General features: G+C 52.5%; 1 protein-coding gene across 1 annotated transcript in view; it reads right to left on the bottom strand.

The window, feature by feature from the left end:
* Positions 1-23,619: 23,619 nt before the first annotated feature.
* The window catches only part of UBE2QL1 (ubiquitin conjugating enzyme E2 Q family like 1), a 46,786-nt gene continuing 44,429 nt past the window's right edge, over positions 23,620-25,976 (bottom strand). The window contains exon 2 of the mRNA XM_032469790.1: positions 23,620-24,869. Within this exon, the coding sequence (XP_032325681.1) occupies positions 24,738-24,869 (132 nt within the window). The 3' untranslated portion in view covers positions 23,620-24,737. The remainder of the gene's footprint in view (positions 24,870-25,976) is intronic.

The raw sequence follows: 25,976 nt of genomic DNA, 5'->3' as shown, positions 1-25,976 counted from the left end.
GGTGAGGGTGGAGGTGGCAGCCAGAGCTGGGCCACCATCCCCTCCGCAGCCCTGAGCCCTGTCACCACCTCCCGAGGAAACATGTCCCTGCCAGAAAGTAGGCAATCCCACAGAGCCACAGGGCCGGCCCTGGGCGTGCCCCGGCACCCACTCTGCCAGCAGCCTGGGCACCAGAGCAGCTCTGCTCCTCTCCTGCCGACGTTTTAGTAGAAAGAAGAGTTATTCCAGAGGAGCTACCAAAAGTCTGCAGGGAGAGGGGCATTTATCTTCCTGAGACCCAAACTGTCCAGTTCCTCAGCTGAGTGACTCTCATCTTTCAGGAAGGATGTTGGGAGGGAGGGAGGGAGAGAAGGAAGGAGGGAAAGAAGGAGGGAGGGAGGAAGGTGGGTGGGAGGGAGGAGAGAGAGGAGGGAGGGAGGGTAACTTGAGTGGGCCAGGCAGGGTCACCGTGGGGACAGCCGACCCCTCAAACAGCAGGAGCGTCAGGGGGCCGGTCTCACTCTGAGCAGCAGCCCTCTTCAAGGCTGAAGGGAGGAGGTGCATTTCCACAGAAGAGTGGAGAGGGGCTCGCGATGGATCTGCAGAAAGATCTGCAGGGGCTCTGGCCTCCCAGCAGGACCCAGCCATCTGCCCTCCCCGAGGCCCCAGGCCTCCTGCCCCGACTTTGGGAGCTCAGGGCTGTGAACGGATCAGAGGCTTTCCAGCCAGATAGCCTTCCCAGGAGGGGGCGGCGCCTCTGCTCAAACCGCGGGGGCCCAGGAGTGCTGATTCTCTTACAGATGCCCGAAAGGTACGACGTGCTTTTCCTGTCAGAATCCTGGACCTCTCTTCCAGGGCCAGGCCGGGGGTCCTCAACTGGCTAACCCCAAGACACCTGGGGAGGGCCCGGCCCCTCTTCTGATCCCCAGTGGGGGCTGGGGGTGGATCCTGGGAACAAGGAAGACAGACCACACTGCCCCCTACAGGACGTCGTCCTTAAATACGCCCCTTCCCCCAGTGTGGGGGCCTTCGTGGTGCCCTGAATCCACCCCCGGCCTGGGGGGCGGTGTGGGGAGCACTGGGAAGGACTTCTGTATTTCACGTTCCTCTAGAAAGCAACAAGCCAAAGCAAACAGCGCAGCACATGGCTCACAGCACCACTGGTGGTAACAACCCAAAGGTGGGAGCGACCCCAGTGTCCACTGGCCATTGAGCGACAAATGGAGAAGTAAAATGCGGCCCATCCCCACGACAGAGTATGACCCGGCTATGTGAAGGGCAGGGATCCTGACAGAACGGGGACGGACCTTGAAACGTGCTCAGCGAAGGCAGCCAGACACAAAAGGTCACATATGGAATGATTCCTTCTACGTGCAACATCCAGAGCAGGGAAGTCCATGGAGGTGGAGAGGAGCTTGGCGCTGGGTAGGGGTGTGAGGGGTGGGGAGCAAAGAGAACGGGGTTTCCTTTCTAGATGATGAGAATTTTTCAGAATTGACTGCAGCAGTAGTTGCTCATGACCATGAAGGCATCAAAACCCATCAAGTTGTGGACTGCAAATGGGTGGGCGGTGTGAAGTGAGAATCCTGTCTCAATAAACGTTGGAAACCAAAAACAACAGCTGTCTGGGGCTCCGGAGCAGCCTCTGCAGCTCAGTGACATTCCTCGGGTTTCTGTCTACACCACCGGCACCAGCGACCCCATGCAGGACACAAGAAGATGGGGCAATCGCCCGGGGGCAGGGGTGAGCCTGCCAGCCCCTTTGCCTGCCTGCAAGGGCCGGGCTGAGACTGGCTGCCCTCCTGGTGGCTCACTTAAGAAGCACATCTCACCTTCACCCTCTCAGCAAAGCTGCCATCTATTCAGATGTTGCTCAGGGACCCCCTTGGGCCAGGCACTGGGAAGCCGCTCTGCACCTGCATTTTGTGGCAAACCTTAGTGCCTGGAAGTTAGCTGCACAACTCGGTCCTCCAGTGCCCACATAGCTGCTAAGAGCCCCAGATGGCTGCCTGAGGCTCCGTGGAACATGCAAAGTTAGACACACTAGTAACCCGCACAGAATAACCTGACCAAAAATCTGGACACCCCATGGCCAAGTCAAGCTGACCCCAAACTATCCATCAGGAACTCCAAGGAGCCGCACATCTGTCGCACAGGTGTCAGAGGGTGTGAGAGGCAGTGCTTAAGGTCGGGGAAGAAGCTAAGTGGACACCTTGAAGCTGAGCACAGCCTCTGCTCCTTCCTGGGGGCGATGCTGGGGGCGTCTGGGATGAGGGGGGAGCCCAGTTTTCTTTTCTGCATGGAGGGAGAGTTTGGGGCTATTTTCTGTTGCTTGTAAGCCAAGTTCTGCAAAGACCTGTGCACTCCTTTCCAGAGGAAGATACATGACACGCAGCACCTGGGGGGGAGGGCAGCTCATATCTGCACATTTCTAACGAGACTCTGCTCTGCCTCGAAGTTAGACCCGCTGGCATTTTTTTTTTTTCCTATTAAAAAACAGAGGCAAAAAATTGCACTCTGGCGCCCCCACTGATTGTACATCCTCATTAAGCCAGTCCCAAATAAGAAGGTTGGGGCGCTGGGCGTGGGTGCTGCCTCTGGCTCGCATGTTCTTCTTGGGGGGCTCGATGAGAGAAAGCAGGGTGCTCGTGCTGTAGAACTGTGCCCTGCCCCCCACCCCCAGGATGCCGGCAGAGGCCCTGCTGTGGGTCGGGGCCCATTTGTCATTTGCTCTCAAGGACTGAGTCCAGAGGTGCTGGACAACTTGAGGACTGAGGATCGGACAGAGGGCCGAGTGGAGCCGGCCATGCCCTGGTGTCTCTTCCGGAAGGAGGAAGAGCACTGGGCTGGTCTTTGCCTCCAGATATTCCCCAAATGCCCACCCACTGCCGGGCAGTATCTCCAAGCGGGAAGCCTCCCGGAGAAGAAGGAGACCCCGCATCGGGGGGGTCCTAGAGCATCTCAGTGTGAACAGCAGAGACACGGAGGCCCTGGGTGACTGGGGGCAGGGTGAGGACAGTGGGTCCTGCTGTAGCTGACTTCAGCGCTCGGTCCTGCAGGGGAGCTTTCCACCCCGTGGGCCGACAGCTCGGAGCAACGAGCAGGAGCCCGGTATTAGCGGACAGCAGAGGTCTCTGTGGAGGCTGCGCGGAGGCTGCGACACCGGCCGCAGCCCGGGGTTCGGAGACCCTGGGGAGTAAGATGAGGAGCTCCGGCTTCCAGCTCCCAGGGCTTGAGAGCCGGCACCTGCCCAGAGGCAGACCAGTCCGCTCTGGATTCTCAGGGGAGAAACTGTTTCCTCCTGATCGTCAGAGCCAAGAGCAGCTCTAGGGGGAACTGACTAATTGTCTGCTCTCTGCTGGGGGGCCCAGGAGAAGACAAAGGGCGCAGCCCTGCTCGCCTTCCCTGTTCCAGCCTCGGTCTTGACCCTCTAGTCCTGCCTGACAAAGACCTGCAGGCAGTGCCCCGAAGGGACCAAGTGTCCCAGGTCACCCAGAACCAGCGGTGGGCTGGGCCGCGTGGGAGCTCAGGCAGTGTGCTGGGGAGGAGAGCTGCGGGACAAAGCCAAGCAGGTGGGTGAGCGGAAGCATGAGACTCAGACGTGCCTGGACGGAGCTTTGGCGTGAGGGTGGGATGCACGGGGTGGAACCCACAAGGACGACCAGGACGACCTTGAAAGGGAGGCAGGAGGCGGAGCTGGAGGGACCAGGCACTGCTGGCCTCACCTGGCGGGGACCTGGAAGTTCAGCGTGGAGCTGACTCAGTGACGTTGTGTTACCTGTTTATTCACCTTTTGTCCTTTATTCACTTGTCATTCTGTCTTTACACCTGCTGATCCAATGGTGGTTTCTCTTCGATATTAAGTCCCCAGAGACATGAGCCGTGAATTAGATTCCATCAGGCACTAGACAGAGACTGGTTTTTCACTCAGCTCAATTTCAAAACCCAGCTTGACTGAATCTTTCACTTCTGAGTGGCCTCAACCTATGCTTTGGATGACTTATCACTCGTTTATGCATTTAATAAATATTAGCCGAACATCTTTGCCCTGTGCCTGGTGCCGGGGGGAGAAAAGGTGGGTCAGGCATGGATGCTGTTTTCTCCAAGGAGTCAGATACGTATTAGTGCAGATACAGTACAGATACAGATTAGTAATTACAAATTATACGATCACCTTACAAGAAAAACCAAGAGAATTGGCAAACAGTTACAATAAGAATGTTTCTCACTGTTGATGGATACCTAGTTAAATTTAAAAAACCAACAGTGTTTCTTTGCATCAGAAATAATCAACATGGAAATACAAAAATATACAAAGTGAGATATTACAAATAATAACAAAAACTATAAAGTGCATAGGAAAAATCTAAGACTATATGAAGCTTCTGTGGCGAATGGTTACAACTCTAGTGACGGACCGAAGAAGCTGATGTGAATAAATCAGAGACGATCCATGCTCCGGGAGGGGATGACAACATTACAAAGAGGATGTTTCCTCCCAAGCGAAGCCTTACACCTAGTGTAAGCCCAGTCACATTTGCAGTTGAACGCTTTTGCGGGGACTTGATACACTTACTCTAAAATTTGTTTGGAATCTCTGAAGTCTTTGACAAAGAGGAGAAAGAGGGAGGTTGTCCTACACTGGATATCAGGAGAGTCTGTGAAGGTGTAGTAATAAAAGCAATGTGGTACTTCTGAGGGGAGAAAACAATCAGTGAGCGAGGAGGGCCGGCTCAGCAGTAGAGCGTGTGCTTAGCGAGCACCAGGCTTGGGTGCAGCCCCGGTAGCTCCACGGAGACGGGGCTTAACAACACAGGAAGGAGAAAGTCAGAAACTGCACCGGACCCGCAGCCAATTTACACGTTTGTAAATTATGCAAGGGTGCCGGCACCCCAAGCATCCGCCGTGTTTTACAGGTGCCACAAAGGTATCTGATGTTCGGGCTCTACGGATCTGCTTCTGCTGGATGTTTCCTACGAGTGGACTCATCCAACACATGGTCTTTTGTGGCTGGAATGATGTTTTCAAGTTCTCTGTATGTTAAAGAATCATCAGTGCTTCAGTGTTTTTTATTGCTGGATAATAGCCCACTGTATGGATGTACTGCTTTTTAAATTTCTTCATCATTTGGTGGTTGTTTGGGTTGTTTCCGCCTTTTGGCTGTTAAGAATGGTGCTGTAAAACTTTCTGTGTGAACCTCTGGTTTCATGTCTGCTGGGTCTACACCCAGGAGCGGAATAGCGGGGTTGTGTGGTGACTGTGCTTCACTCTCTGAGGAACCGCCGACTGTTTTCCCGAGTGGCTCCATCCTCTCACCTGCCCACCAGCAGCGTCCGAGGCTAGACTCCTAATGCCAAAGGGGCCCTGGGGATGCTTTTGGGTTGGAGTGCCATTAAATTCTACTAAGAAGCCCGCAGAGCCTCAAGGATGGGGAGGAGCCTGGCCCCTGTGTGTGTGTGTGTGGGGGGGGGGTGCTATGGGTGTGTGTTTCGTGTTCATCCTCTGGGGACCCCCGCAGGTATAGCGGATCAGGCCCTCGAGGGTGGCCACCCAGTGACACAAGGTGGGACACCTGGTGAGCTGGCTGGCTCCGGCTGTCTGGGAGCTCTCTGGTGAGCCCAGGTCCAGCCCCAGCCTGCAGCCCTTCTGGATGGAGCACTGCTGGTATCTCTGCTCCTGTCCATGCCTCATTGTCCCCTCGAGATGCTGGCCAGGTGGGACCTGCACTCTGCAGGTCTCCCTTTGCTGGAGCTGATCCTGCTCCAAGGTGGGGCCAGGGCACCCACGATCCAGGAGCAGAGCGGTGATGCACCTTTCTCAGCCCCCAGACAAGAGCATCGCAGGCAGGAGCCGTACTGAGTGCCGTAAAATCACAGACCGGCTGGAGCACTTAGCTTAGTTTAATTACCTTGTTTTAACTCTGACCCCCTGGACTTGGAGATGCTCAGGGGCCATGGCTCATGGGGAGATAGCGTTCTGGCGGCCAAGGGGCTGCTGCCAAGCACAACAGTGTCTCATGCTCCACCTAACGTCAGTGCCGTGCCTTGGCCACCTCATTGCTCTGGGAAGCAGCTCCTTCCTGCTCAGGGCTGTGTCTGCACCATTTGCCTGGAGAATTTAACTCCAAACAGGTGAAGTCCAAAGGCCAGAGACCAGGGAAACTTGTGTTCTCGTGGAGGGTCTGGTGGAGGGCTGCGTAACAGGTTTCCCCAAAACTTAGTAGTTTCAAGCAACACATGCTTATTTCATGACAGTCCTTGTGGGCCGAGAATTGGGGCCTGGCTTTGCTGGGTCCTCTCTGCCCTCCACGTGATGCCGAGGCTTCAGTCGCCGCAGCTTGAAATGGGGAAGGCCGGGCCCCCCCACCTGCTCACTGGTGGTTGGCAGGGTCCAGTTCTTTGAGGGCTGTTGGCCGGGGGTTGTCTTCAGGGCCTTGCCAGGTAAGCCCCTCCAACATGGCAGCCTGCCCAGTGGGGGCACAGGACACAGTCACTGGCTTTTGTACTCCAACCACAAAAGCAACTTTCCCTCCGTGGTGCCCTGCTCTGACGGCTTGAAGCAGCCACTTGAGGGGAGGGGAGTATACAAGCCTGGATCCCAGGGGGTGGGCGTCCGCAGGTCACACTAGAGGCTGCCGCCACCAGGCTGAGAGCAGTGCTGCCCATCAGAAGTACGATGCAGGCTGCATACGTGTAGTTTTAAATTTTCTTTAGCCAGGTTAAAATAGTAAGAATAAACTGGTAAAACGAATTTGATAATATTTTTATCTAATCAAATGTATCTAAAATATGATTTCAACATGTAATCAATAAAAAAAATGTTCAAGGTGATGCAGAAAAATGGGGTACAAGAGGATGGTCACGCCCCAGGTCTCGGGCGAAGTGCCAGGGACGCGTCCTGCCAAGCGAAGTTCCTTGGCTTCATGCAGGAAGGAATTCAAAAGCAAGACATAGTGAAATGAAAACAAGTTTATTTAGCGAGAGACACACTCCACAGACAGAGTGTGGTTCGTCTCAGAAGGAAAGGGGGCCTGGAGTACCGGGGTGGTTAGTTTTCATGGGCTGGGTAATTGCATCTGCTAACAAGTGGGAAGATTATCGCACCTATTTTGGGGAAGGGGCGGGGATTTCCAGGGATTGGGCCCTGCCCACTTTTTGGCCTTTTGTGGCCAGCCTGGGAAATGTCATGGCACCAGTGGGTGTGTCATTTAGCAGCTAATGTGTTACAGTGAGCCTATAATGAGGCTCAAGGGCACTGCAAGTCGAATCTTCTGCCACCTTGGGTCAAATTGGTTCTAACCAGTGGGTGTCTATCCTGTTTTTCTCAATGGCTGTGTCCTTCTGCTACTGGCTGTGCCCTGCCCCCTTCCCTCCTGTCTCAAAGAGATAGTTCACATTCCTCTTTGCACACTGAATCTTTGACATCCAGAGCATCTCAGTTTGGACTGGCCCCAGGTGGCTCAATTTCAACCTCTCTGTACACCCTGCATTTGAATTCTTGGACAATGCAGCTTACACCAGACTTCTGCCAGGCATTAAGTGGTCCGAGGGCTGAGGCAGGACCCAGGGACCCAGGGACCCAGGGACCCAGGAGGGAGCCAAGGTCTTCAGTCGTGAAGGGGCTCCTGCCTGGGAGAGCTCGCTCCGGACCCTCTGCTTCTGGCCATGCTGCCAGCCCCGGCGCTGGGAGCTCACCTGGCAGGCACGCCCGTCTCTCCCTGTTTCTGGCTCCCTCTCTTTGGCTTAATTGCTGCTTTCTGCTTGGTGGCGGCTCCTGGGCTGGTGCCACCAGCTGGGAAGCACCTAAGGCTAAGGAGGTGCTTGTGACCTTGGGACCCCAGGAAGAGGGGCTGACTCTGGTTTACAGATCTGCTCGGATGGCTTTGTCCAATATACCTTCCAAGAAAAGGCTAATGTGCTTCTTACTTAAAATACTAATGCATTTTCTTTTCTTTTCTTTCTTCTCTTCTTTCCTTTTCTTTTCTTTCTTTTCTTTTCTTTCTTTTCTTTTCTTTTCTTTTCTTTTCTTTTTTTTATTGAAGTACAGTCAGTTTACAATGTTGTGTTAATTTCTGGTGTACAGCATAGGGAGTCAGTTATACATATATATTCATTTTCACTGTAGGCTATTGAATATAGTCCCCTTGCTGTACAGTCAGACACTGCTGTTTACCTATTTTATACGTAGTAGTTAGTGTCTGCGAATCCCGAGCTCCCAGTTTATCCCCCTATCCTTCTTTCCCCCACCCCCCAGCAACCACAAGTTTGTTTTCTGTCTGTGAGTCTGCTTACTGAGGCATTTTCCACGGAGGCATCAGGATGCCGTGCCGCGTGTCTGGGACCTGCCGGATGGCTCTTCCTTCTCCACCCGTGGGAGCCAAGTTCACCTCTTCCATCTGGGGCGAGTCTCCATCCTGCTGCTGCTCGTCGGTACCTGGCCCTGGGGTGTACATGCCGAGCCTTCCCTGGTGCTCATGGCTGTTGCAGAGTTTGGCAAATGCTACCCCAATATTTACTCTGTCGTGCCCGCCTGGCTGGGAGGTCCTTAACGCACACCCAACTGGAGGGTGTCGGAGCTTCCATGACAAACAGCCCTGCCTTCCTTCCATGGTGTCACCAGCAACCCAGGGTGACTCCACCCAGGATCCAGCCCTGGGAGGGGCAGCCACCTCACTGACCCCTTGCCACCGTTCCACCCAGGTCCTGCCTTCCTTAGCCCCCATCCGCACTGACCCTTCTCGCTGAATTTAAGAGAAGAATGTGAGATTCAAGCCTTAGAAACAAAGGCTCCAAAAAACCCAACAGTATTCTGGACTCTGTGAGCAAACCCACCTGTCCTAACGTGCCCAGGACCTAAGGCGTTTTGAAATCCCAGGAACCGGATGGCTGCTGTGGAGTGGGACACTGGGGGAAAGGAAACCTCCCAAAGACTCCAGACACGTTCTTTTCTTAGTAACATAAAATCATCTTTTATTCATTTTCTGTCATAGGACGTGACTACACACCACTGACTCAGCGACGGTAGCCGTTCACACAGGTAAATAACCAGTTTGCCCTTTGACTATTTGAGTCCAAGAGAACCGGTAGGCTGAGTTCCCCCTGGAGCAGCCCAGCCCACGGGACCCTTGGTTGAGGTGGCCTTGCCCACGTCATCCCGCTGGCCGTCCCCAGCTGAGCGCCCCTGCCCCCGGCGGTGACGTCCCTCCCTGAGTGGAGACGCCCGGCCGAGACAGAGCAGGGTGGGACTGTTCCAACACGTTCTTTTCTCCGAACCTGCCATTACAGGGGCGCCACGCGGGGACGCCGTCAGCACTTACCGCCACGTCCCGGGGGCAGTTACAGAAGCGGGAGGGCAGATCAGAGCCTGTCAGTGGATGCACATTTTCGGTGGAAAATTATTTTGAAAGAAAGATAAACAGGACCAGAACCAACTCTGCTCACACACAGCCCGGCCTGCACCCCTCTGCACAGCTGTTCTGACGTAGAACTTACAACCGAGCCCTGAGTGGCTGAGTGCCATCACACAGTGAGGACGCGATGGGTGGGGTGAGGGCTCTAACTGGGGTCCCGAGCCTCACTGCCGACTGTGGTCCTAGAAGTCTCTGATCAAGGTTATGGGTTGCTTGGGGAAGCCTCCCATGACACCCACTTACAGACGAGTGTGTGATGCGGGCTCTCCAGAGAGGCAGAGAATGCGAACTCAGGAGAGGCCGGGTGCTGCAGTCTTGAGTCTGAATTCCGCAGGGCAGCTGGCTGGACACTCAGACAGGGTTTCTGTGTCATAGTCTTGAGGCCAAATTCCTTCTTCTTGAGGAGGAAAAATCCCAGTCTTTGCTCTCAAGGCCTTCAGCTGATGGGGTGAGGCCCACCCACATCACGGAGGGTGATCTGCTCTGGTCACAGTCTACTGATGTGAATGTTAACCACATCAAACATACCAGCAACACTGAGGTTGGCGTTTGACCAAACTGGGCACCATGGCCTCGGCAAGCTGACACATAAAACTGTCACAGCGGAGGGCTGTCTCCAGACCACAGCAGGCGGGTAGGGTCGTGATTTCACATCGCCAGCTGGGAGGCCTTGGACAAGTCCCTTAGCACAGCCACACCTCACTTTCCCCATCACCGATGCGGTGACCGTCATACCCTCGGCAGGCGTTGTCGTAAGGGTCAGGCGTGGTGACGATGGACGGCGCTTCGCCTGTTGCTTTAGGCGGGAGGGACGTGAGCCAAGGGCAGAAGCTACGTGCAGGAAACGTCCCTCCTTGTAGTCTGTGGAAGCTGAAACTGAGAGCGAAGTTTTCCTGGGTGTTCAGAGGAGGAGGGAGCCTTGAGGGCAGAGGGCCCAGGCATGGAGGGGCGTGGCGACCCCTGGGGAGGCGGCTGGGCCGCAGAGGGGAGGGCTGCTGGGCCTTGAAGAGACCTGTCCCTGCCCAGCGTTACTGTGGTCTCCGCAGGGGGACAGTGGGGTTGTGGGACTTCCTAAGGGTCCATGGGCTGGAAACTGGGCAGCACCCCAGTGACCAGTGTGGGCAGTCAGGACCCCCAGGGCTTGACTCTTTGAGGACCCGGGAGTCTCGGCCTTGTCTGGGACCCAATGTCCTGCTTCCATGGCAGTTTGGGGACCCAAGTCAGAATAAAATGTGCCCAGGGGACCACCGAGTGCCCACTGACTGGCTCTGCCCAACCCTGCCTGGCGGGACCCTGCTACCCCCACTCCTTGCCGCCCCTCACATGTCTCTCTACAGCCACGGAGCGCTGGAGCCAAGCCCTGAGTGTCCCGGGGGTGTGGGAGGCAGCTCATTAAGGACTTGTGTCCTGTCCCCAAGGACCCAGGCAAACAGACAGCTCTGGGGACAGAATCACCGATGTCCTGTGTCAGCCTCTGGCAACAGGGTCACCTAACTGCTCTGGATTGAGGTCTAGCCCTACTTGTCTCATCTGAGGATTTCCCCTGCTTCCTCATCTGTTCACTATGCATTTAAACATCAATGAAATTTTAAAAATATATATATATAAAAGCCAGGCTTTAAAGGTACGCTGGAATGGGAGGCTTTCCAGATTTTTCAGTTCTCCCGGATTTTGTCCAGAGAAGTGTAGAGTCTGAAATTGAAATCAATTCCTGTCCTGTGGAAGCAGCAAGGCAGACGCGGCGGCTGCACCCATGTGTCCGCTGCCGGAGGACGCCTGCGTCGGCGCTGTTGGGTCCCAGATGCTCTGCCGTGAGTTACACCGACGACCTCTCCTCCTCCAGCCACGTAACCAGGATCCAGCGTCTCCCGCGGTGCTGGTTAAAACTCACCTGGCTTGTTTTGGCAGCACGTCAGTCTCCCCACTTTGTCTGTGGCCTTCATCCTGTTATGTGTGGGATTAGCTCTTCCTCCAGACTGACCATCTGCAGACGCCATGAGCGTCCCAGCCGCAGCTCACCCCAGCCACCGGCCAGGACGTCGGCCGGTCGAGACGTGAGTGGGGGTTATTCTCGGGGCGCAGCCCGCCCACCCCGCTGGGCGTCCCGGCCTCATCCCGGGGTTGGAGTGGAGAACCCCTGCACGGAACAGTGCGCCTTCAGGGACGCAGAGGGCAGATCGGGGGACAGCAGCGCTCTCGGGGGACGGCCGTGCAGTGGTTTGAATTCTCGGGATGATGCTACTGCCTGCTCCCTATTCTGTCATCCTGCCCCCGAGACACGGTGAGAGGCCTGGGACCTGCGCCCGGAACCAGCAGTGCCACGTCTGCCTCTGGACACATGGCGGCTGGAGGGCCAGAGGCCGTGTCGCCCTGGCACGTCACTGTCCCACTCCGCTGGCCTTTGGGGAATCGGGAGGTCTGGTCCCGGACTGTGCTCTGGAATTGTAGGCTGCTGTTCCTGGGAGTGATCCCTGTGGAACCTGGAGGCAGGATTTACAAAATACTCACATTCCAGGCAGCTTCTCCCCTGACTCCCGATCCTGGGATGTTCCCTGAGCCGGCACGTGGGCTCTTAGGAGACCCTCACTCCCTGGGTGCTCCAGCGTAGTGAGGGTCCCGCTGGGAGGCCCAGGGTGCGGAGGCTGGTAGGCGGGAGGCTGGGCTTGGGGCGGTGGCGGCATCGCATCCTCCTGAGCAAGAAGGAACCAGTCTCCAGCTCCTGGCACTACCCTCTGCTCCCCGGATGCTGCAGGGGGCTTGGCTTCCTGTCTCCCGCGGGCTTCCAGGCGGGGGGCCTCGGAATGCTCCACTGCCAGGGGCGCTGAGGTGCCGGGAAGCAGGGGTGGTGCCTGCCTCTGCTCACCCTGCCAGGCACATTGCTCTGAGTGTCCTGAGTCACACCCTCCCCCGAGTCGTCTGCAGCCACTGTCGGAGAAGCACTTTCTTCAGCTGCATTTTTCTGAAACAGAGGCTAGGGACTTGCCCTTACCTCTAGGCTCTAGAGGTGCCAGCATCCCTTGGCCTGTGACCCCTTCTCGAGTCACCCCGGCTTCTGCCCTCTGTCATCACATCTCCTTCACTGACTCTGATCCCTGCTGCCTCCCTCTTAGAGAGACCCTTGTGATGACATCCCCCACCCCCCGCAAGATTCAGGATCACCTCCCACCTCACTGTCCTTAACTGGGTCACACCTGCAAAGACGTTTTGGCCGTGGAAGGTCACAGGGTCTCAGGTTCCGTGCGTCGGACACCATGAGGATGTCTTTGGGGCCATAAGTCTGCTGGCCACACTGTCAGGCCTGTGCTCTCACCACGTCCTGCTGGGTCTCCCCCAGCGGGCAGGTCGTGCCTGACTCGCCTGTGGTACAGGCGTGTCCCGCTGCCCTGCACCCCGCTCCCGCTGAGTGAGCCCAGCCCCAGTTTGGAAGCCATCTGGTCCGACTCATCCTCATCACCGAGAATTCTGCTCCTCGGACACCTGAAGAATGGTGCTCCTGGGTCAGCAGGGCACTGGGACCTGTGGTCCCCAGGCCGAACAGGAGCCTTTGCTTGGAGATCTGCTGAGACCCCCCAGGTCAGCCCTGCATCCCGAGGAGGGTGCACAGGGGGCTGCTGCTGCCCTGCAGAGGCACGGGGTGGGTGCTAGGGAACTGGCGGGAACCTTCCTTTATTCCCTTGCCCGCCTCATACCAGGCTCCAAGGTAAGCTGGGGTTTGTGCCCTCTACTGGCCTCACGTAGCCACAGCACCTTGAACATTTTAATTTCTCCCCCACCCTCCTGGCTCACAGGGACTCTCTCTGACCACGTGTTTCCCTTTTCGGTCCTGCTTTCTCATCTTTTTTTTTTTCAAGTAAAAAAATTATAAGAAATATATGACTTTCCCCCTCTAGCACCATGGGAAAAAAACCCCACATATAGAATGTCAGGAAGCTGACGTGGGCAGTTGGGGCCGATCTGTGCAAATCCTATGATCTGCCCTTTGTTCTGACGGCCCCGTGGGGCCTGCTGCGATGTGGACCCCGGCCAGGCGCCCGGGCAGGACAGGACTCTTTCATTGATGCATCTCCCACTTCTGTCCAACGTTCAGAATTGTGGGGAAGGAAAGGACGCTTCTGAAGGAAAAAAATATATAGTTCTCTCTATGACAAAGAGAGTAAATTACAGGACGGCCTCCAGATGGATATTTTTGTGCAGATCCTGCTTATGTGGCTGGTTAGTTTCTATTTGCGGTTGAGAAACGCCAGTCTTCTGGTCTAGACTGGGGATCGGAAGGGACGTGTCCTCCTGCGGCCCCGTCTCACCAGCCAGTTCCTGAATCCCCTGCAGCAGATGCTGCCCTCCCCCAGGACTCCGAGCAGGCACGGTCCCAGGACCACTGGTTCCAGCACAAGGCATCAGAACCAGGCGATCCATCTCATTCCCCTCCCACAGGGCTCTGAGCAGGCACGGTCCCAGGACCACTCGTTCCAGCACAAGGCATCAGAACCAGGAGATCCATCTCATCCCCGTAGAGAATCTGATCCGAGCACAGTTTGTTTCACAGACCACTCCGTGTCTCATCGAGGCCCAGCCGGCATGAGCTTTGGGAAGAAAAGTAATTAACATCGCCAGGAACCACCCACACGTTGGAACACGCGGTTCAGAAGCTGCCAACCCAGAAAAAGGGATGACGCCAGGCCTCTCTGTCTGGTCCCTATTCCCCACCTCCCTCTAATTAAAATGTTCTTTCTAGTCAACCCATCACCAGGCCTGGCGGCATCTGCTCTGCACAAGCTGGACAGAGCAGAGCTGCTCTGGGGCTGAATTCTGGCGGCAGGTGCGAACAGGCAGAGGCTCTGGGAATCACCAGTGCGTAGTTCAGTGTTGGGTCAAATTCCATGCAGGTCTGTTCGGGAGAAGTTTGAACTCTCAGCCAGTAGAGAGAGAGGAGCAAGCAGCCAAGGTGACCAGGAGAATTTGACGGAAGGGGAGGGGCGTCCCCCGCTGTCTTTGGCAGGGCCTGCCGTGGGCCATGGGAGGCACCTGGGGGTTTGGGTCTCAGAGGGCGGTGGCGTTTCCTCATGGCTGTTGCTGGTTCATTTACAGGGCTGGGGGTTTCCCTTCCTGGGAAAACTTTTTACACCAAAATCAATCTTCTCTTTCTCCAGATGCTCTCTGGTCCCTGAAGTCATCTGTCTGTTCACAGCCAGGAGGGTGGGGGCGATGAGTCAGGGCCACGGGGAAGCATCTGCAGGACCAAACGGCAAGACCGGTGCCACCGGCCGGTGACTCAGTACACAGCTCCCCGCAGGTGTTCATTACTTAGAGCAAACTTGAGAGAGGAAACTCCAGTTCAAGGGAAAAGGTGCACTTTTTTGAAGCTGTGGTTCACTCACCTCAAGGAGTCAGCAGGCGTTCCCGAATGAAATGAGCTGACCCCAAGCTGCCCTCTGCGGAACATCGGCGGTCTTGGCTCTTGCCTTCTCCTCGGACAAATTCTCACTGGAAAAGCAGCAGGCCCACGTGTCCCTTCCGCTGCTGGGCCTCCTTGGGTGAGCCGGCCTGCTGGATGGGGCAAGTCCCTGCCAGCTCTGCCCATCCCCTCACCAGGGCCAGGATGCTGAGAAGAGGGGTGGGTGCAGGGCTAGGGGAGGGACAGGCAGGGACTGCACCCTCTGGAGAGGGTGATCTGCAGACCACAGAGGAGGGAGGGCTCTGCCCCAGGGTCAAGGGCAGGCAGAGCTGGGATGTGGTGTGCGTGCAAATTTCAAGATCGTTGGCACTGACGCCTGAGGTAGGTTGATTGGCAGCTTCTGGAAAGATAAGCCCACGTCCTGGGCCCTGGTATCTTGTTTGAAAAAAGGGTCTTTTCAGGTGTAATTAAATTAGGAATCTTGAGGTGAGATCGTCCTGGATTATCTGAGTGTGTCCTGAATCCAATGCCAAGTGCCCCTGTGAGAACAGGCAGAGGGCGATTTGGCACAGATCGGGGCAGGGATTGGCAAAATACAGCCACAAGCCAGGCGATGCCAAGAGCCACCAGACGTTGGACGAGGCAAGAAGGATCCTCCCTCAGAGCCTTCAGAGAGAGCGTGGTCCTGCCAGCACCATGATCTTGGACTGCTGGCTTCTAGAAATGTGAGAGAATACATTTCTGTTGTTTTAATCCACCCAGTTCATGGTGACTGCCATGGCAGCTGCAGGGAACGGAGATCATGCCCCGGGGCCCAGAGGAGCCACAACGTAACACCTGGGCAAGGCCAGGCCGGCTGTCCTCTGGCAGAACCTTCTCCTCACCACTGAGTTCAGCGTCTCTGGGTAGGGGAAGACGAAGACGTGCGGTTCGCCTGTTGTGTTTGTTTTTCATTGCTGTGCAACAGTTAGCAGTTACAATCACGTTCATCTGTGGTCTCGCACTTTGTCTGGGTCGGGGGTCCAGGCACAGCTTAGCGGGTCCTCTGCCCAGCATCTCCCCAGTTTGCAGCCAGGGAGTCAGCTGGGCTGTGTTTCCTTCTGGAGCTCGGGCCGCTGTTGGCAGAATTCAGTCCCGAGCAGCTATGGGGCGGGGGTCTTGTTTCCTGCAGGTTCAGCTCCTAGAGACCCCGCAGTCTCCTGCCGTGAGGCCCCTCCCACCTTGGCAGCGTCCCTCTTCAAGGCCAGCAGGAGAATCTATTTTTAGGTAAAGACCAGGCCCATCACTTCATTCTTGCCATAAAATGCAACGTACCACCTGGGGTGCCTTCCTTCGTGGGTCTGCTCTTTGCAAACTTTCAGTTTCTTTCCAGCGCCCTTCCTTCCACACCTGCAGCCCCGCGCCACCACACCATTGTGACCTTTGCTTCCGAGGGAAGAAAGTGCCAATGTCACGGAAGTCTTGGCAGTTACATTTTCAGAGATTCAGAGAGAGAGGCTCAAAGGAATGGCTTTTTGCAGGATAGCGTTGAATACTCTGCCCACCTAGGAGGGCCAGAAGTCCAGACCTGGGTTTGGTTCCTTCCGGGGGCTGAGGGAGAATCCGTTGCTGCCCCCCTCCCAGCCCCTGGAGGTGCTGGTGGTGCTTGACATTGCCCGTTGCCCGGCTGGTAGACTCACCATTTCAGTCTCTGCCTCCGTCTTCGTGTCGCCCTCTCCCCTGTGTCTCTGTTTCTCAAATCTCCCTCAACTTTTGCTTTATAAGGACACCTACCATTAGCTTTAGGGTCCAGCCTAAACCCACAATGATCTCATCTTGAGATCCTCAACTTAATTACACCTGCAAAGACTTCAAATAAAGTTGCACTCACAGCTTCTGGGGGTTAAGACTTGGGCATACCTTTTGGGAGACCACTTCTCCACTCATCACCACATGTATAGATATATATTTAAATTCATATATTTTTACATTTTGACATATATGCCAAATATATATATTTTTTCTTGATGTTCCAAGACAGCGCCTGGCTCTTAGCTGCGCCGCACATGCCTGTGTATGTAGATATATGTCGCACGTCTACAACCGTGTGACCAGAAATGACAGGCTCCCCGTCTCTGGTCCCAGCTTTATTGTGTTATTTGTATTAGATGGGAAGCCTGGACTATGAATTTAACTTCCTGTGTCTTAAAACACCCTTCAAAAAAGTGAGGTCTCTGGGTTACACTTCTTTTGTCATAGAATCCTTTCACTGTTAGAAGTCATTGGGACAGGCGAGTTTCAAAACCCTTTATGTGATCGGAAGGAAGTGTGTTCAAACAGGCCCCGAGCTGAGGACTGAGCGTGGTGCTGACTGAACCAAATTAAAGGCCCGGGTCATTCCCAGCGACCTCTAAGGCCCTTTCCAGTTCATTTATTAAATAAATAATTGGCATGATGATTAGGAGAGCCTTTACTTTTATTTCCAAAGCTAGCTTTCTAGAGAAAATCCGAGGAAGCTCCAAGCTATCATTTACTAAAAACAGTTTCAATTCCCACCATTTCAGTGTGGGAAAGTTGTTACCCTGGACGCCATGAAGTTCAGGGTTCTGAGGACAAGTGGCATAGGACACAGCCCCCCAGCAGGTGAGACCAGAGACCCTGGGAGGCTCCCGATTGCAAAAGAGAGGAGATAGCCTTGCGCGCAATTGTATGCCATTCCAGAAATTAATGCTTCATGGAAAAGTAACACCATAAAAAGGAGAAACTAAAGTGAGAAGAAACCTGTGAAACAATGAGACTAAGACTACATACATCAGGGGTGTGTGTGCAGATACACAGAATTTGGTAAAAATAAGAAAGACTGTCAAATGCAAAATGATCTGTATTATTTAAAAAGGTAAACTTTGGAGAGTTGTTGCTAGAAATACCCCTTGAGGTTAGAGATTTAAAAGTTGCTTTAGGATTAACTTAATGTAATGTTTAAGTGATGCAGAAAAGTAATTGACCATGTGCAAGTAAAAGCAGGTTTGAAAACCCAGTTAAGCTTTTAACGCTTATTTCCTATCTCTCAGCTCAGCATAGAACCGTCTGTGAATCTACCTGGCAGCATTGCCTGTGGAGATGATATAAAGACAGAGTTCTAAAAGGTCTTGGAGAAATTAAAAACTTTGCAAATATAGAAGAAGAAGAATTTTTTTAAAAAAGGAATAGTTTCCTATGGGAGATTTTATTCAAGCTGTGCAGAATTATGTGATTGGATTTCATCTTCAAAATTATTTATCAGAAAACTTTTCATGGCTCAGAAAACTGCTGGTCGGTTGCCTCTGTGCAGACCAGTCCCTGCAGGGTGACACACAGTCCCTGCCCTAGAAGGCATATCAGCCTAAAACAGTTGATTTAGACTTCATTTTTGCCAACAGATTGTGCACCCACCTACCTCAGTGTCTCCGCCCTGCCCCTGTGTTCAAGTAAAAATAACTTGTTTCCACTAACAGGCAAAGTTTATTCTTGATTGGAAGTAGAACTCTTGAAGGCAAACACGTAAGTGACAAACACAGCAGAGGTCAAGAGCAGACATTTTATGCAGCTTTGACAGTAGGTCCCTGTCCTACTGACGTAGAGACCACACCCTGACTCCTTAGGGTTGGGGTGTTGTTACAGTCCTGCTGGGTCCTTAACTTTTGCCTTAAGGAAAGCGTGTCGCTGGACGTAGATTACCCACGCCACGGCAGCCAACTCCCCCACCCAGCTGGGTGGCGTGGGGGCGGATGTGTTCTGGGGGAGAGTGTGTGATTGGTCACATGTTCGTCTCTGTCGCCTAAGTGAAAGGCAGAGCCAATGCCCAATTACTGGAGAACCTTCCATGCCTTTGCCCAAGTTCACCTGGGATGAAGTGGACAACTTAAAGCCGACCCTAACAGCCGACCCACGCCGTCAGCCTGACCGCACCAGACCCATCCTGCGGTTTCTGAAAGCTGTCCTGAGTGTCAGTTACGTGCCAGGCAGAGGGCTTCCCACGTACTGCTTTGTCTTGTCACGGCACTCCCCTCTGTAAATAGTAACTTCATAATTGTAGTTTGGAAAGTGGAAACCGAGATTCTGGGAGGCTAAGTTCCTTATCCACGTGGGACGTGAGGCAGAGGAGTGTGTTCGACTCCAAAGCCTTCGCCTATTCAATACTAAAATGGTCCCATTTTCAGATCTGAAAAGAAAAATGTGTTTTGATCAGAACACAGTCTCAAATATCGACACAAGGGCCAAGAAGTTTCTCCGATGAACCGTTTAGAATAAAAAACGGACAGCCGACTTACCTCCTAGCGCGGAAAGCTGGCCGCCCTTTTAAATACGTGGAGCTAACGGTGTGTGAAAACTGCCACTTCCCAAAATTACTGCTTGACAGCAGTTTTCCCAGAAAAGTGTCTCTGTGATTCAGTATTAGTGCAGGCCGTAGCATTGTGCTAAGCATACAATTTCAATTAGGTTGAGAAACTTTAATGGGAATCTTCGGCAAACATGTTTACAAACCTTTAAAATGTACATGGCAGCTGAGAGAGAAATCTTCTAAGTCACATGGGTGCTTAGTTAGATTTGGTTCAGTTGCGGTTCATTGATTTTTATAGTGAATACCCGTGACATGCGTCAAAGTTTTCATTTGGCAAACCACAGATAAATCAAAGCACAGAAAGTCGGAGGGCACCACGAGACAGAGGGCCCCCCACAATGGACCACAGAGGATAACACATACGGAAACCCAGGGAAATTCTGACAGCTACGGAACACAGACCATGCAAGGATGCAACAAACATTCTGTGGAAAGACAGTTATTGGCTTTCACGCCTTTCTTTTCAGAATCATCATTTGCCCACGAGGACAGTGCCTCTAGATTCTGTGACTCAAGCATGCACCCTCTTCCAATCGTCGACGTTTCTTTCCTATTGATTTTATGGTCCATGCAACTCCTGCCTCTCCGTTTGAGGATCACAGACTAGGACAACTTTGGAAAGACTATACACCAAAGCCTCAACGTTCATTGTGGTGACAGTCTTGAGAGTTTGCACTAAGTAGCCTATGGCATGTGGATTAGCATCTTACCATGGTCATAACCCTGATGACGCTCAAAAAAGATCACGTTGGTAGAGGGGACAAGCAGGAAGTGAAACCAAGCACATCAGGTTACAGCAGCTCTATTTTAGCTCAATTCATGTCATCACCAGTGGTCACCCAAGATCTAGAGACACTAAATAGGGCAGCCAATCAATTGACCTCCAGGGGAAGAAATGGGGAAGCATCTCCTTGTTTTAACCCTGCAGGACAGACAGAGTGAATCTGCAGTGGAAAGTTATTTATTTCCTCACCACATACTGCCTTACTGACCCGAGAGGATGACCTTGGAACCAGACTTCCCCCAGGGCCACTCTGCTATTTGTCTAGCCCTACTGTGACCTCACAATAAAATCTGGCTTCCCTTTGGATCTCCACTCTATTCAAATACTCTTGGGACAGCTCACTTCACTCCTGTGTTTCTTCTGGAACCGAGCTAACATTGCTCATTGCCTTTCCTGATGTCAACTGTGTTTATTTGGCCTTTCCAGTTCGTTGGTCACATCCTGTGGGTCAGATGGGCCCTGGGATTGAGTGAAACTCAATACTGTGTAAACTGGAGGCTGCAAAAATTCAACAGATAAGGTAGAACATACTATAAAGCTAAGGAATGCGGCTGTATATTACTTTCATGTCTTTGGAAGGAAAAAAAGTATTGATTGTGAGCACATGGGTTGAGCTCCAAGCCCCTCATCACAGCTCCCCAGAACAGGGCGTGGGAGCTGCCTTTTGCACCGACTTGCCTGATGCACAGAGAGGATCACTCCGGGTGATTCCCAGTCAGCTTGGGAGACCTGTGGCTCTTCAGAGCCAACTGTGGGCTCAAAGGTGTGTGCTCGGGTGTGGCCACGTGAATTGCCAGGCGGTCCATGGAGGGTCGGAAAGCACTACCAAGACTGGCCGTGGCTTCCCCTCTCAGCTGACTTTGGAAAAGCCACTGAACCTCTCTCTGCTTGCTGCCTCCCTGGCAAGTGCACACAGTTAGGCTAAGTGCCTCCCTGAGTCAGTGGGCCCACCCGCACTTCAGCTGGGAAGCCACCTTGCTTCTTTAGAAAGCAAATTCCATTGCGATTCTTGCTGCTAAGAGAGTTCAGATAAAACACAGAAATCCAATTTTTAGGGAAAGAGGCAGCCCCACAGGCCATGGTTAAGCTGTGAGGTGGGACAGCGTCCTGCCTCCTGAAATCGGATCCACAGACAGACAGGGCCCTTGCAGGGGAGTAGTGGCAAGTCGCCGCCCAGCTGTCCCCTCCAGGGCCGGTGTCGATGGAGACCGTGCCCTACACCTGCCCTTCCCTCCTGCCCAGATGTCACTCAGACTGGACTCCCTCTGTGGAGTCTCCCCTAGTCACGGGTCCGGGAGCCCCTGTGCCTGCACCACGGCCCGAGCGGCTGCAACACAACGGAGCATTCGGCTGCCTTTGGTGTGCGCCGCTCGTTCCTTGTTGCCGTGCATTATTCTCATCTCGGGAGTTCTTCCAGGGAGAAGCCGGGTCTTTAATGTCTACATTCCCTGTATCTGAGTGGGTAAGAGAAGGTCACTAAGTTCGTTTGATTGCCTTAAGGTAGGGGGTTGGGGACAGAAAGCCAGTGTATGATTACAAGGTAATTGCATCTGAACCATTGTAATTGCCGAATCTGAGCCTTCATCCAAGTGTGAGCTACTGAAAGCCAGTTTTTTAATATATTTCCGCATACTATAAAATCACGTGTAAATTTCATATGAAAAGTTTTGGTTCCCAAGCACTTTCCTTCTTTGTTTAAATCAATTCTCTCACCAACCTGGTAGGATTTTACAGCCAAGGAAACTAAGGCTCATGCAGGTGAAGGGACCCCCCCGCCACCTCCCCAGAGTCACACGGACACTGCAGGCGTCCATAGATCTGCCTTTCTATATTGGGTCCTTTTCACCAAGCCACAGATTTTTTCTCTCCAAAAATAAGATTGAATTCTGATAAATAGAGGGAACTTGGGAGCTGGAAAAATTTAGGCCTAAACCCTGTTTCTTTCTGAGTTACACATTTTAGAGATTGAGAGTCTTCTAGGGAATGTGTGTGTGTGTGTGCACGTGTGTGTGTTGGCATGTGTGTGTGCGCGTGTGTGTGTGTGTCTATGTGCGTGTGGAACCTATTGCTCACAGAGGCCTCCTTAAGCAGAAGTCATTCGTGATCGTCCTAGAGCCAGTGAGCCCATGCTGGTGGCATGCACTGCCCTGGGCCGGCTGTGGAGGGGACACCCAGGAGCAAAGGCAGTCTGTCCAGGAAAACCACTGGCTGGTCACGGACGCATGCGTGCGTCTGTATTTTTCCTTCCCTCTGTTCTGTGGCCACTGGCTGGATCCAAGTCCCCATCGATAAGCGGGGTGTGGAGCTGGTGGGATGTGCACGTCTGCACACCACCCCATCACTGTCCTGCTGTTGGTCTGGAGAGGGCTGTCTTTCTTGGCCTGCGTGGGAACGTGACCCCGGGCTCCAGAGGCAGGCAGGCCCCACATGCGGGGCCATCAGGAAACGTCCATGGCCTGGCTCTGCTGTTGGACCAACGCAGCGGCGTCTGCCTCCAGCCACCAGGAAGGGAGTTCCTGCTTCTGACTAAGAGTCAAAACACTAGTTGACTTTTAAATGATTCCCTGCTGCTTTTAGAATGAGAAAGTCATACCAATTTAAGTGAGAAATGATATTTCCTTCACTACCATTTCCTCCATAAGTTTCAGTTTCTATTAAACCTAATGGGAATGCCATGCAAAAGAAGTCAAATTTGGGGTGTACAGAGAGGTTGAAATTAAGCCAAAGGCCTGCCTCGCCCTTGCTGTTGGCAGTAACCTATTCCACCCTTAGGTTATCAGTCACCTCCTGGTTACACCCGAAACAGCTCTGGCCACGTTCTTCAGTCAGCTGATGACCAGCACTGAAGTGACCCAGCTTTGGGTTTATAGCTCTCTCTCCATGTATATAACTATGTTCCTAAAAGAAAGTTATCTTTACTCTGAAATTGGAAAAGGAAACTCTCTAGAAAGAAAGAAACTCAGGCGCTCTCCCTAGCCAGTGTTTCTGTCCTAGACCTTTAACACCCACCCTGTAATTCCAGCACAACAAAGAGCCCAAGGGCCCAAGGCCATCCATTAACCATCAGGTTTCCAGGATGGAGAATTCCGCAGCAGAGGATCAGGTGAATGGACGCTTTAAGTTCATTGTCATCGAATTTCATGACTATTATTACTTAGAGGGAACTCGAGCAGGAGGTCAAGCATTTCGGCCAGACAGAACCACATGTGTATCTGGGGCACATAAGAAAGTTGCAAAAAAAAAAAAAAAAAAGTGGCAATAAAGGGTCAATTTGGTGAATGACTAATCGTGCTGGGAGGAGCTGACCCCTGTCCTTTGAGGTGAGGTCATTCAGATCTCTGATCACCTTGGACCAGTGAACAGGTCTGTAAGTGCCCAACACTGCCTGAAGAATTTAATATGATCAGCAAAGAAAATTCCTCTTCCTTCAAAGTGGTAAAATATAACCGGCAACATTCGAGTTTGGCCAAATCATCCCTTAGTTCTTCCAGTCAGTTTCTACTTGTCTCCCTGGTTGCTTCTGGGGACATTTTAATCCACTGGAGTTTTGCAAAGACCATGGCTTCCTAAGACCCTTTTCCTGCACCTTGTGGCAGGAGGCTGTCATGTTATTTGAAATATTAAATTAAAAAAAAAACAGCTGAACTGTTTTAGATGGCAGGATAGCCCACAATGACTGGATCCGTGAGGCCGTGTGTCAGGTATGCATGATTTTATTTCAAATGTGTCCAATAAGATTATTCCACTTGGAATGAACATTTAACCTCTTTCCGCACATTATTATAAACAGTGTTTCCTCATTTCATGGAGTTTCTTAGAAAGTTCTAAGTAACTGAACAAAAGAGAAAATGAAATTGTGGGGAGATAAATAACAGAAGTTTATATCATAGCGAGGGCACTCACGCATCCCAGCCTCGGGGACACAACAGTGACTACTGGGTCATGCAAATCGTCGTACGGTCACCGGGCCTCCTTTGGCAGTTCTCGCATTCCCTGTCACGAGCACACATAAGAAAATGAGTCAGGTGACTTCATCAAATGGGACATTGTCTTTTGCTTTTGGTGGTAGGTTGACCAGCAGAGAGAAGACAGGGACACAAAGGTCGTAGGAGCATTTCAGGATAACGGAAGAGACTGTCTGCATCCGACCGCCGAGGATGCTCTGAGCCCCAGGGAGCCCGCCCCGGCATCTGCACCATGTGTGTGCCCTCCCGGCCTGAGCACCCCCACCTTCACCCCAGGGCGCTGGCACCAGCGCTGGGAGCACGTTGTAACCAAGTGGGCAGTTGTGGTTTTAAATCACTAGAACAGGGCCACAGAAAGACGTGTCTTCAAGTTACGTCGACCTGCCAGGGAGAGAAAGAGACAGGGAGCCCAGCGAACATGTGCCGGCGACGCGGGCCGTACCTATTACATGTGAACGGTGCCACTTACGTGTAAACGGGTGGAGCAAGGGGCGTTGAGTTTCCTGCCTGCTCTTTGGAGCTGCTGTCATGGAAAGAAGCTGAGAGCAAAGTGATGGGCTGGGGGAGGGGACAGGCGGATGGGGGATGTCACCTTCTCGACATTTGTTCTAAAGTGACTTAGGGATGATCATTCATTTATAATCGAAACTTAATCCCGAACAGCGTTTGCTCCCTCTTTCTCTCTGTAAACACATCTGATCATAAATAACTTAAACGTGTCCTTGGCATTCAGGATTCAGTTCTGGCTGTAGTAAAAAAGGATGAAGGATGCTCAGCGTGGGGGAGGAGATGTCGGGTATCTGTGTGAGTGGAGAGGTGGCTTAAGCGTCTAATGCATGTCGCAGACATCAGCCATCAGAGACGGGCGGGGTCACCCAGCCGTATTTTTCGTGAGTCTTCACCAAACTCTTAAAGGTGGCTTCAGCTTCCTTGCGACTGAAGGACTTTTTTGATTTGCCGGCTTTTCTACAGATCCGCCCCTGCATGAGAGGAATAGAAAGACCAGGTTAGAACCCAGCAGTATCCTGATTCCCGCCCTCTCTGTTACAGACCCACAAAGCGGCGGGGATTTCTGAATCAATCCGATGTAAGGAGAGACACGGAACATCACAGCTTTGGTACAAAGCAGATGGCGGAGTCCAGTGGTCGGCAAGCTTTTCAGGGAGGGAGGGACAGACGGGCTGCTGTCTTCACAGACTCCGGCACTGGCTTCCTCCCCGGAAGGCGCTCCGTCCCTGATGCTGGAAGGCGGCCCCGCTCCCGCTCCCGCACCGCGCTGGGAGGATCAGCTTTATCAAAAGAGCATCAATGCAGAACAGAGTGTGTTGTCCTGGAGGCAAAATATTGTTCTAACTCCCCTTTCCTCCCACCACAGAATGCCTTTAATTATAGCTCCCAGTTCCTCTCCTGCAGCAGTAGGGGTATGTGTTTATATATAGATGTGTATATATATTCACACATACATCTTAAAACTCTGACTTTTTACTTTCAAGCTCAGGGGCAACTTTCTTTTTCTTTTTTAAACATTTTTTTATTGAGTTATAATCATTTTACAATGTTGTGTCAAATTCCAGTGTAGAGCACAAATTTTCAGTTATACATGAACATATGTATATTGTCACATTTTTTTCTCTATGAGCTACCACATAGATCTTGTATATATTTCCCTGTACTATACAGTATAATCTTGTTTATCTATTCTACATTTTGAAATCCCAATCTGGCCCTTCCCACCCCCCACCCCCTTCGCAACCACAAGTTTGTATTCTATGTCTATGAGTCTGTTTCTGTTTTGTATTTATGATTTTTTTTTTTTAGATTCCACATATGAGTGATCTCATATGGTATTTTTCTTTCTCTTTCTGGCTTACTTCACTTAGAATGACATTCTCCAGGGACATCCATGTTGCTGCAAATGGCATTATGTTGTCAGTTTTTATGGCTGAATAGTATTCCATTGTATAAATGTACCACCTCTTCTTTATCCAGTCATCTGTTGATGGACATTTAGGCTGTTTCCATGTCTTGGCTATTGTAAATAGTGCTGCTATGAACATTGGAGTGCAGGTGTCATTTTGAAGTAGGGT

Source organism: Camelus ferus, chromosome 3 (genome assembly GCF_009834535.1).
Source record: "Camelus ferus isolate YT-003-E chromosome 3, BCGSAC_Cfer_1.0, whole genome shotgun sequence".
NCBI lineage: Eukaryota > Metazoa > Chordata > Mammalia > Artiodactyla > Camelidae > Camelus > Camelus ferus.
Note: the sequence above shows the minus strand (reverse complement) of the source record. Positions and strands in the feature narration are given on the sequence as shown.